The sequence below is a fragment of the Primulina tabacum genome, chromosome 6 (genome assembly GCF_025594145.1).
Source record: "Primulina tabacum isolate GXHZ01 chromosome 6, ASM2559414v2, whole genome shotgun sequence".
In the NCBI taxonomy this organism is placed as follows: domain Eukaryota; kingdom Viridiplantae; phylum Streptophyta; class Magnoliopsida; order Lamiales; family Gesneriaceae; genus Primulina; species Primulina tabacum.
The window spans coordinates 42,203,403-42,216,377 of record NC_134555.1 but is presented as its reverse complement, the minus strand read 5'-3'; the positions used below and the strand labels follow the sequence as shown (position 1 = coordinate 42,216,377).

Genomic DNA, 12,975 nt, shown 5'->3' with positions numbered 1-12,975 from the left:
GAAATTAATAAATAATGAGTATTAATGTTAAAAGGAATGTGGATGAAAAAGATATGTTGTTATAATAAGTACATGCCAATGGACACCACGATTTTTGATGAGTTAGTAGGTATTATAAGAACCCACCATCGCGGATGCCCTTACTTTAAAGATATCATATTTAATAATATAGTAAAGTAATACATATAATATAAGAATTATAAAATATAAATAAACAAATACCCATTCACGTAAAACATCAAAGTATTCGACAATATAATGTTTGATTCGATTTTTTGGTTTGAATTCGTCTGATTTGGTTTTCGAAACCGGAAGCGTCGACCAAGAGTTAGAATATAAAGTATAAAACTGAACAAATATACAGAATTTAATAAATATTTGCAATGAACATTGATTTTTCGTTTACCATCGTCCATTGAAGTGTTATTTATTTATTTTTATATAAAAAAAAATCAGGGAAAAGTATGAAGATTTGGATATTGTGAGTTTTCACTACGTATTTGTCGTTGTGTCGTCTTTGTTTGAATAATTCTCATTTTTTTTTAAATTTAATTTTAGACAATATATACTAAAAATACATTGTTTCTCCTATATAAGAATCCCATAAGACCATCTCCACAGTAGACTTTATTTTATATGAAGCTATGTATTGTTTTCTTATATATATATATATATATGTATATATATATGACCATCTCCACAGTTAACTTTATTTAATATGAAGCTGTGGATCATGCATTGTTTCAACACTTCTATACTCCATGAGCCTCTAAGCTTGTGATATTACTTGTTGAAGAACCTCGTACATGACCTCTCTAGGCCTGCACATAACCTCTAATGGCACCAACTTAGGCATCGTCAACCCTGCACCTTCATCCAACTTAACCAATTCAGCAGTTGTTCTTTCCCACTCAAAGCATTGGATGAGACATCCCAGAGTCAATCCGACGATTCGTTTTCCCAAACCTGAACCTGGGCAACTTCTCCTTCCCATTCCAAATGGCATCAACTTATTTCTTTCAACCTGCACGTCACTTCCAAATCTATCGGGATTGAAGACTGTTGGCTCATCCCACACATTAGAGTCTCTGTGTATCGCCCATGCATTGATGAACAACGTTGTGTCTCGTGGGATGTCGTATCCTCCAACTACACAATCTTTGGATGACCGGCGTGGTACTAGTAACGGCGCAGGAGGGCATAGGCGAAAGGTCTCAGAAATTATGTTCTGCAGATAAGGTAGGTTGGATAAATCTTCTTCGTTGATTAAGCGATGAAGTCCGACTTGAGAATCCAATTCTTTTCTGGCCTTCTCCAACACGTGAGGATGGTTTACAAGAAGGGACATTGCCCATTCCATGGTGGAAGCTGATGTGTCTGTTCCACCAAGGAGCATATTCTGCATAAATGAAGCACCCAATTCTACGTTAAAAATATAGAATAATTCTTAACTAAACGATATATTAGAAAAAATAATATATATTTAACTTCTGTGTAAAAAAACTAACACAAGGATAGACAAATCCTACTGGTAAAAAAGCTTTTCCAATGAAACTAACACATTATAAGAAGGAATGTTCGCATCGAAATTCAAATTCTTGATGTCTAATGTGGTATTGTTTACATCAATTTAGGATGACATTATTGTCACTAATCATCCTTGATCAAAATATGTAAACATGCCAATTTTGTAAAATTTAATAGACATGACAACTAAAAAATATTGAGATAAAAAGAATGTTGTTGTTGATAGGGAAGTATATAAAATATAAATAAACAATAGTGAGCAAAACATCAGTTTAACCGAAATAACATATCTAATCCAATTAAATTGGAATTCAGTTTGGTTAAATAGGTCGATTGGTTCGGTTTTGAATTTGAAAAATCGGTTAAACCCATATAGATTTAAAAATATTTGTTAAAATCGGTGTGCACACTCCTGTAAAAATGGCAACTTGTACTAAAGAGAAGAGCAAGTTGAAGGTGCCAAATTCCAATATTAAACATGGATTAAAAATTGTTTCATATATTTTGTAAAAAACCTACTTTGTAATTTATCCATAATTAAGTTATTTTATCAGCCTTAAAATCTTTCAAAATTTTAAAATATTAATTTATTTTATCCATATTTTTAAAATTTTAGATGTCTATATTATTTTGAATAAAAATTATTAATTCAAAAATAATAAAAATTGAGTGTTGGACAACATTCTTGTTTTTGTTTTTTATTGGTTTCTACATTAATAACATTTTCATTTTATTACCAGACGCAACTATGTATCCAAATTGAGTAACACAACAAAGAAACTTCACCATGATAAGGCCCATAATGATTTTATCAGTGTAGAGCTCCGGCTGGGACTCTTGTAGAGACAGCAAATGACCAATCATCGTGTTCTTCTTCTCCTGGCGATGCTCATCAATCAAATGTTGGAAGAAACCATCTAGTTGTTTGCTTAAAGAAATAATCTTCTTCTGGAAACCTCTAAAATCAATCCACTGTAAAAATGGCAAGAAATCCTGTGGATGTGCTGACTGAGCAAGGTCAAACACCTGCTTAATCAGCTCCAAGAATTTCCCTTGCTCACCCTCTTGTTCTTGGGTGAAATACCTTTTCCCCGCGATCATTCTAATCATCACGTTGAAGGTAAGTTCAAAAAGTCGTGGCCTGAGGGCGACTCTCGAGAATCCAAGGCGTGAAGCTTTCTCGAGGTTGGACAGCAGGTGCCTGATTTCATCCACTCGAATGTGCAGAAACCCGTTGAGGGGGGCGGTGGAGAGCAGCTCCAGGGCAACAATACGGCGGAGGCTCCGCCAGTGATCACCGTGTGGAGCTCCGATCGTGGTCGTATGATCATATCCCACGTACTTGTCCAGGAGGACGTGAGGCCTGTTGGAAAAGATAATATCGTTTTTGGTGAAGCATTCTTCCACGAGATCAGGCGACGACACCACGACTGCGCGACGTATGCCGAGTTTGAGGGAGAAAATGGGGTTTCCACTGATCTGGGAGAGACGGTGGAGGCGGCGGTGAAGAGGTCGCTTCAGTAGGTGAAGGTGGCCGATGATGGGAAAAGACACGGCGGGGCTGGGTGGCAGGCGGTAGATTCGGGTAGCAAAGGATTTGTACACAAGAAAAAATAAGAAGAAAACTAGGGTGGCGGAGATGAAAAGATCCATGGGAGAGGTACTTTTTTAATTGATATTTGGAGTTCAGTATTGAAATGATTTAATTTATAGTGTGTAGGAACTTGGAATTCTTGACCAAGTTTGAAGATGTATTTAATGTAAAAACACATTAAATATTTAAATTTGTAGTGACAACTGACAAGAAGAGAGTGTTTATGTTACTTTCGGTTGACTTTTGATCAACAGAAAAGAGATGTGTCTAAGGCCACATCCAAGATCCTCTATTTTTTATTCTCTATCCTCTAAAATAGAGATCATGGATCTCTATTTTCAAACACCTTCTTCAACCCATATCCTCTAAATATTACCAAATACTCTATTTCTTTAATTTATTTCATTTTCAACTCATATCCTCTAAATATTATCAAATATTTTTTTTAATTTATTTCATTTTCGAACCCATACACACATATAATTAATTAATTTCATAATATATTATTTAACTAAACTTAATTAATTCGCTAAACATGGCACAACTACATGTAATTCGCTTATTAATTTTCAAAAGGACTATATGGCAATTTTTAAAATATCTATTTTGTAATTATTTTTCACCCCTTTTCAATCCTCTATATGAACAGTGATACTCCATAAATAGAGGATCACTGTTGCATACTCTAAAATGGAGGAAACAAATAGAGTACGGTTAGAGAAGATTTCATCCTCCATAATGGAGGATTCCTCCATTATGGAGGACGGTTGGAGATGCCCTAAGAGCACCCACATTCTCCAATGTGCCCACTCACGTCAGAGATGAAAGATGACGTGGGGCGTTCATCTATTACTGAATCTCTTTAATAGAGACAAAAAATTGATCTGTTTTTTGATTTTTCAATTTTGCCCTTAATTTATATCACAATTACATTTTTATTTTTATTTTTTTTAATTTCAAAAAATATTTTTTTATTTTTTTTTAAATTACAACTATTCAAATAACACTTTAGTCTCTCGATAATTTGTCAAATTTCACTTTAGTCTATATATAATTATACAAAAAATTTTACACACACGCACTGCGTGTGCAAAGTTGCTAGTATGTATGAACGCCCCTGTGTCAGTTTTTTTTAAAAAAAAATTCGAAACTTAGCGACGGTTTGGTAAAAACCGTCGCTATTTGCGACGGATTTTCAAATCCCGTCGTTGAACGCGGGCCCCACGCACGTGATGAATTTTCCTTGTTTAATAGTTATTTAATGTATTAGTTTAAATTTCAAATTTGTATGTTTTTAAAAAAATGGAAATTAAAATAAATTAAAAAATAATGTTAAATAAAAAACTAACGGTTGTTTTTGTTTTTAAAATTAAAAAATTGTTTTAACGGCTAATTAACGACTAGTTTATTAAAAAAAAAATATATTCATCTATAAATATTCACACACTACACAAATTATTTCAAATATCAAAACATATTATTCTTCACTCCAAAAATTTTCTCTCTTCTATTTTCATCATCTCAAAATCTTTTTTTTCAAAAATTTCTTAAGTCCTAATTTGTTCCGAAATGGATGAAAATTACCGAGGGTTTTTTAGAAATTTCGTGAGTTATCCAAAAAATCCGGAAAAAAATACTTCTTCCCAAAATTCGGAAATTCCACCAATAATAATTTAAATTTCTTAAAAAATTTGAAATTGAATTTATTTAATGTAAAATAAGAGTAAGATGAATGAGTGGACAGCGGGACCTACAAATAATGAGTGTGAATGTTAAAATGAATGTGGGAGAATAGATGTGTTAATGTAATGTGTATGTGGCATGTGGACCCCACGATTTTTGATGAGGAACACCCACCAATGCGGGTGTGTCTAATCAATTAGTCATTCTTGGTTTGGTTTAGGAATTTGTTTAATTTTTAATTTTCTTTAGTTAACTTTTAATTTTTGAATAATTTTGTTTTGGTTTCGGTACAGACACGTTTCTTGTGGCTAACTAACATTAATAATCCAACATTAATCCTACAAAATCATGGCCGAATTTCTAATCAATTCTCATAATTGCACTACGGTGGTTCCACGCTATAGGTTTGGTAGTACCCCAATCCACACAAATCATGACATATCTTTTCATTTATTTTTTAAAGTTTACCATAGTTTATTAACTTGTGGGAACTTAACTACAGCTACAAAAGTCGGGTAACATTCATCCTCGTAGAGAGATTCACCAACATTATCACGATGACCTGAATCAAATCAAAACAAATAACTTCCCATAGTATCAGTGTAGTGGGAAAAAACTAAAACAAAAACTTGTGTGAAATGGTTTCAAGGGTCGTATTTTATGAGACATATATTTTATTTGGGTTATCCTGAAAAAAATATGATTTTTTATGCTAAGAATATGATTACCTGTTAATCAACTTCAATTTCACGATAACTTTAAGGTATTAATATGAAAATTAAATAAATTTGTTGGCCAATTTGTTGGCACGCTAGGGATTAGGAAGGGTCACTTGATGATGATCGATCTTTATCTACTTTTCAAAGTTGATTTGTATTCAGTACTTTGCAATTACTACACATAATGAGCGCAACTTGATGCCTTGAAGACAAAGTAAAATTAATAGTTGGGAACTCAATTAATTGATGGTGGAGTCTTGTAGGGTCTATAATATAGCACATATTAAAAATGTATGTTTCATTAGCATTTGAAATCGTAGTAATCAATCAAGAAAGAAGTGCAGATAAGACTTAAGAGCATTTGGTATATTATGCCATATATGTTGAATCGTAGTTATATATTGTTGTTTGAATCTCTTACAGTATTATCGAGTTTCTCTTAATAGAGACAACATACTTGATGTCATGGTCTGTTTTTGTTTTTTCTTTTTATTTCATTATTTAAAATTGTAGTTTAGTCACTTACTATTTTTCACAATTATGATATGATACGTTCAAAACTTAAATATTGTAATATAGTCTTTCATTAATTTTCACAATTATGGTATGAATATCATTCAAATATAATCAAATTAATTATAAATCAGACTGAACAAGCACGCATTAGGTTCTCAAAATATAGACAAGACATTTGATGTCATGATCTGTTTTTGTTTTCTTCCTTTTTTTTCAATATTTCAAAATCACAGTTTAGTTTCTATTATTTTTCATAATGATAATATGACCTTCACTCAAAATTTCAAATTTTCAGTTTAATCCCTAATTAATTTTCACAATTATAATATGACATCCATTTAAATATAAATCAAATTAGTCAAAAAAAAAAAGATTATACAAACACGGAACGTGTGGCAAATGACACTAATTTTATCTTATTTTCTTCTATTATATAACATAGTTTGCGATTATTACATCTGAGCATAAGTAAGTTCAAAATCATATGCAAATCATTTATATATTCCAGACTAAACTACTTGCTTCTTGAATAACAACGTTATACATTACCTCCCTAGGCGTGCACAAAAACCTCTAATGGCCTCATTTTAGGCATCGACAACCCTATACCTTAATTCAACTGAACCTCTTCCATGGTTTTTCTTTCCCACTTAAAGCATTAATGAATGAGAGATCCTAAAGCCAATCCGCTGTAACCCGACACCCTTCCCATTCCCAAGGGCATGAACTTGTGCATGCAATTACAAAAAAACGGGTGGAATAGCGACGGTTTTTAATAAACCGTCGCACAAACAGCGACGGTTTATGACAAACCGTCGCTTTAGTAACGACGGTTTTTGATGAAACCGTCGTCTAGTAAACATAGCGACAGTTTATTCACAACCATCGCCATATTAGCGACGGTTAATCAACCACCGTCGCTAATATAGCGACGCTTTTTAAACAACCGTCGCTATTTTGCGACTATTCGAACAAACCCGTCGCCATTTTGTGCGACGGGTTTTTTGACTGTCGTCTTTGGCGACGTTTATAATAATGTTCGTCGCCATATTAGGCGACGGTTTTTTTACCCGTTGCCATGTGCGACGGTATAAAAGTAGACCGTTGCAATATTTGGCGACAGCTTTTTTAAACTGTCGCTTTTTGCGAGGGTTTTAACAACCGTTGCCCATAGCGACGGTTTGGACAAACTGTCGCCAATCTCTAATAGCGACAGTTTTAAATAAACGGTCGCTATGGGCGACGGTTTAAATCAAAACCGTTGCCAATAGCGACGGTTTTTTTACAAACCGTCGCTATGAATTTTTTCATTCGCCAACTAGTGATCGTTCGTTGACACGCGGGTGTCAGTCAGTCGTCTGAGTCCTAGCAAATGGTAGACATGCGACATACTCTAGACTTATCGTTACGTCGTAATGATAAGCTTTGCGAAAGGATGCAGGCTACAGAGGCGGAGAACGCCATGCTGAGAAATCGCATACCAATCACCGTATCCACGTTTTTTCTGAGTTTTTTTTACGACATTTGTACCAAATGTGATTACATTTCTCAAGTGTTGTAGAATTAGTAATATGATTACATTTCTCAAATGTTGTTGTTAATATTTTGTCAATTAGGACAAAATAAATAAAGCGACGGTTTTAGTCAAAACCGTCGTTGAATATAGCGACGGTTCACAATAACTGTCAGCGAAATTAGCGACAACAGTTATCAACCGTCGCTAGTAGCGACGAATTTTGTCATACTGTCGCTAATAGCGACGGTTCTTGAAACCTTCGTCGATCTAGATCGACGACGGTTAAAACCGTCGCTATTTGCGACTGTTTATTTCAGAACCGTCGCTACTGGCCACGGTTTTTGCAAACACCGTCGCTATAGTTCTATATATACCGAGGTTCGCGAAATTTTTTTCAACGCTTTTCGCCTTTTTTTCTCTTGTAGTAGCGAAAATCTATCGATTTTTTCAAAGTTTCGGTTTTGTTTATTTTGTACTAACATTTTTTCGTATTAATTTCGTAGATTTGCTCGTCGGTGTGATCTTCCAACGTTCCGTAGATCTGCATATCTTCGCGCACGTCAGGTTTTTAAAGCGTTTTCTTTATAAAAAATTTAATTTTATTTTTTTGCGTAGTATTTTTATTTATGAAATTTTGCGTAGTATTTTGTTTAATAACCGTCGCTTCATCATTATCTACGGTTTTTTAAAAAATAACGTCGCTTATTATAGCGACAGTTTTAGAGAAAACCGTCGCTTCTTATAGCGACAGTTTATGTCTAAACCGTCGCTTATTATATCAACGGTTTATATGTAAACCGTCGCTACAGGAAGCGACGGTCTTCTTAAAGAAACAGTCGCTATATTAACGACTGGTTCTTGATAAACCGTCGCTATAGAAGGCGACGCGGCCTCTCGTGATGGACCTGTAAACCGTCGTTAAAACCGTCGCCTAATCTTTTTGGCGACGGTTTAGCGACGGTTTATACCTCTTTTTTTTTTGTAGTGATGTCCACCTGATAATTGCCTTAAACCTATCCGGGTTGGAGAATGTTGGCTCATCTATTAGGGTCTCTATGTACACATTGATAATTAACGTTGTGTCTCTTGAAATGTTGTATTGTAAAATTCAAATTTTTGAGATGTTTGATCAAAATTAATTAAAGGATCTGAATAAATATAATAACGACACATTAAATAAATGAAATAAAATTTAATGTCCTCAAGATAAAAATTTAAATAACTTATATTGAAATACTAAAAATATATAAAATATGCTTTTAGAATAATATCAAATATAAGTGAATAACAAGGGAATTTTTAAGCAAAATTTAAACATAATAAAAAATATTCAATAAAAAAGTAAAACTATTTAGTTTAATAAAATCAAAATAAATAAATTAAAAATTAGATTTTTAATATATATTTTTCACCAATAAGTGTATCTTTAATATTTTATTAAGGAAAAATCCCTTCCAAAAACTGATCCAAAATTATCCTTTTCACTAAAAAGTCCGAACGGGGTGGATAAATTTTAAGTTTGTCTTGAAAATGTGGTTAAAACCATTACATACAAGATCATTAAATAAAATCAAAAGGTACTCAAATGCAAGAGAAATTAGGCGGAAGCAGATCTAGCACTGAGCGGCGGCGGCGACGACGAGGAGAGAAATTTGATCATTTCAAATACGAAAAAAAATATTTTCCACACGGCCTAGATTTATTTGCACCTTCAAGAAACGTAGGCGTATTGTCTAGTTATTCTAATATTCGTGACATCTTTTATATATATATATATTCTCGACCACACGTCCGAGTAGCTGGCATCAGATAAGATCGAGAGGACACATGCAATCTACAGATTTTATTAAGCTAATTATACAGTCATCTGTTTTGATTTCATCTCTATCAAGTTTCAATTCCCTGTATGCAAAATAAGATCCGACATAACATAAAAACCTCTTGAGAATAATTTCAAATTTTTTTTAAAACAAAAATAGATTAAGTAATACAAAATACAAGGAACGTTGTCTTAAAGGTTGATTTGACGGTCCAAATTCTCACACATACGTATTTGATCACTCAAATCCCACGTGATATTGAACCTGGATTGTCAAACTAAATCACAAGCATCACTATACATGAAAATGGAGCAAAACTCAAGACTAGTAAGAACCCTTTTGGACATCTCAGTACCAGCACTAGCCGTACTTGTCGTACAGAAATCTTGCATTGACACATCGCGAAATTTCACACCACCATTCCAGCGTTCGAGTGGTTGAAGAGAAAAACTTCGCGTGGTTTGCATTTCGCCTCGAGCGGTATAGCTTTGGGCAGTGATACACCAAACCCCTCGCTCAAATCCACCATTTCCTCGCTTATTTTTTGCCACTCAAAACACTGAATCAGCGACCCTAAGGTCAATCCCACAACCCGTTGCGCCAGACCATTTCCAGGACACGATCTCCGGCCCATCCCAAACGGCAGCAGTTTCGCGGATCCAATTTCTTTACCTTCGAATCTCTCGGGCTTGAAGCTCGCGGGATCATCCCAAATCACGGGGTCTCTATGGATGGCCCACGCATTGACAAGCAAGATTGTTCCTTTCGTTATGTCGTATCCCCCGATCTTGCAATCTTCGGATGTTTCATGTGGTAACAATAACGGTGCTGCGGGGAACAACCGAAAGGTCTCGGAGATTATGTTTTGAAGATAGGCTAGCTTGGGTACGTCTGATTCGTCGATCAAGCGATTTCTTCCCACGATGCTGTCTAATTCAGCTCGAGCTTTCTCTAGCTTTTCGGGATGGTTGAGCAGAGCAGACATTGCCCACTCTATGGTCACCGATGATGTCTCGGTTCCAGCAAGTAGCATCACCTGAAAATTGGAATAGTACTTCATGAATTCCACTCTAAAAGGGGTAGATTTGTTGGATTTAACGATGTTTTTTTTCCCCATTACCAGTGTAATTTATAGTCTCTCGTCTTGTTCGGGTTATATATACTCAATTTCAAAAGAATTATGCTAACTCACCATCATAACGCCTTTGATTATCGAATCTGTATAGTACTCAGGTTGCGTCTGTTGCAATCTAGAAAATGGCCGATCATGGTGGTTTTAATTTTATCACGGCGGTGCTCATCAATCAATCCTTGCAAGAAAGCGTCCATTTTCTTGCTTAGCCTTTGCATATCTTTCTCTTTACCTTTATAGTCGATCCACTTCAACACCGGGAAAAAATCGGCAGGATTCGATACACCACCGTACTTAACAACCTCTGTAATCAGCTCGCGGTACTTCTTGGCACGTTCATTATCCTCAGATTCACCGAAATACCTCTTTCCCGCCACCATTCTCATGATGATAGTTGAATGACAGCTCGGAAAACAGGGACTTGAGTTCCACTCTCGCTAAATCGAACTGCGACTTTTGGTAGAGCTTTCGCAGAAGAATCTTGATTTCATCTTGTCGTATAGATTGAAACATGTTTAAGCGCGCCGAGGAGAATATCTCGATTGTAGTGAGGCGCCGGAGATTGCGCCAATGCTCGCCGTACGAGCTAGTTGTTAGGGTCGTGTGGTTGTAGCCGATGTATTTGCCGATAATTAGCCGAGGCCTGTTGGCTAACACGATATCGTTCTTGGTGAAGCACTCCTCGGCAGCGGCATAGGACGAAACCACCACCACGAGGCGGGTTCCGAAGCGAAGGGAGAAGATGGGGCCTAATGTTTCTGAGAATTTGTGGTAGATTCGATGCATAGGCGGCCTGAGGAGGTGGAGGTGGCCTATTACAGGAAGCGAGGGCACGGGACTAGGAGGGAGTTTCCGGTTTCTTACGGTTGATGGGAAGACTAGTGCCAAAAGAAGAAGGAAGAGTGGAAGGAGAGTGCAGAACGAGGCTATATCCATGGCTGGTTTGTGTCCGCATTCAGAACTTATCCCGTCTGTCTGTATTTATATTAGAAGGATTAGGTTCATTGAATAATTTATATAAAATCTAGAAATGTATTTGTTAGCATCCGTCTTGGGTGATAACATCACACTAAGCAAAATAGTTGTAGAATACATGTGTTTTTAATAAATAAATATCGAATATAAAATTATTATTGTAATGATATTATAAATTCTAATGGTTTTGGATCACAAAGACTATCCCTTTCTATTTTCACAAAATGAGATCTTTTATCTTGACTCGCGACACACAGAAATGATCATGAGTTTTACTGTTCTTGTCTAACTTGGGAGGAAAAGCATTCCTACACTAATAATAATGACAGAAAAGTTGACGAAAGCAGTGAGCTAATCACTGCACCATGAGTGGTCCATGACAACATAAAAACACAGATGAAAAATTTTATATTTGGTTTTATAATTATCTTTTTATGCTTTTATTGTATTAGATATTTGATACTGTCAATTATAATTAGTTAGAATACAGTTAAATAGATTGTTACACATAGATAAGTAAGAAGGTACATCTAAAGAGTTTTTACGGTTGTAATCTTTCTTTCTATTCACGATTCAATGAAAGAGGCTCCTTGCCTGAGTTCTTAATTCTCTTCCGCAATATGGTATCAGAGCTGCTGCTTTCGCACGACGACGGCGTCGATCGGATTCTTAAAATCGTGAGCACGTCGTTCTCAGGTAATTTTTTTGGTCATTTCGATATCAGTATTGCTTCAAACAACTCGTCCATGGCCCCCGCGAATATGCCTGGTTCTTCCTAGCCCAGTGGTCATTCCGCCATTGAAGATCCAATGAGTCCGTATTTTCTGCAGCACGCAGACAATCTGGGGCTCATGTTAGTCTCTCAAGCTCTTACAGGAGATAAATATATCTCTTGGAGTCGAGCGATGCAGTTCGCACTTTTTGTCAAAAACAAATTGGGCTTCATTGATGGATCAATCGTTAAGCCATCAGATAATGAGTTGATTCTTCTCAATTACTGGACTCGTAACAACAATATTATATCGTGGTTTCTGAACTCGGTTTCGAAAGAGATTTTAGCCAGCATTATTTACGCTGATTCAGTCGCAAAAATATGGCAAGATCTCAAAGAACGCTTTCAACAAAGTAATGAGCCAAGAATTTTCCAATTGCGACGTGAACTAGTTAACTTACAGTCAAGAACATGACCTTGTCAGTGTTTACTTCACCAAACTCAAAGCTCTATGGGTGGAATTGACAAACTTTCGCCCCATGTGTCATTGCGGCCAATGCAACTGTCAAGGGGTAAAGAAAATCGAAGTATATTTTCAGAGGAATTTTACAATGGCTTTTCTTATGGGTTTCAATGATTCAATGGCCCAAATCAGGAGCCAAATATTACTACTGGATCCACTTCCTCCTATCAATAGGGTTTTCTCCTTGATTGTGCAAGAGGAGCGTCAAAGGGCCATTGGTTCCCAATATGCGGGGAACAATTCTGGAGGGAGCATGAC

At 35.7% G+C, this 12,975-nt stretch overlaps 1 protein-coding gene and 1 pseudogene across 1 annotated transcript; both read right to left on the bottom strand.

Annotated features, from left to right (window-relative positions):
* Positions 1-599: 599 nt before the first annotated feature.
* Positions 600-3,201, bottom strand: LOC142548263 (cytochrome P450 81Q32-like). The gene is made up of 2 exons (XM_075656584.1): positions 2,314-3,201; positions 600-1,399 (listed from the first exon to the last, which is right to left on the bottom strand). Exons 1-2 carry the CDS (start codon positions 3,178-3,180, stop codon positions 770-772), a joined length of 1,497 nt encoding a protein of 498 aa, XP_075512699.1. The 5' UTR covers positions 3,181-3,201; the 3' UTR covers positions 600-769.
* A 6,406-nt stretch (positions 3,202-9,607) lies between these two features.
* Positions 9,608-11,484, bottom strand: LOC142549682 (cytochrome P450 81Q32-like; annotated as a pseudogene).
* Positions 11,485-12,975: the final 1,491 nt, after the last annotated feature.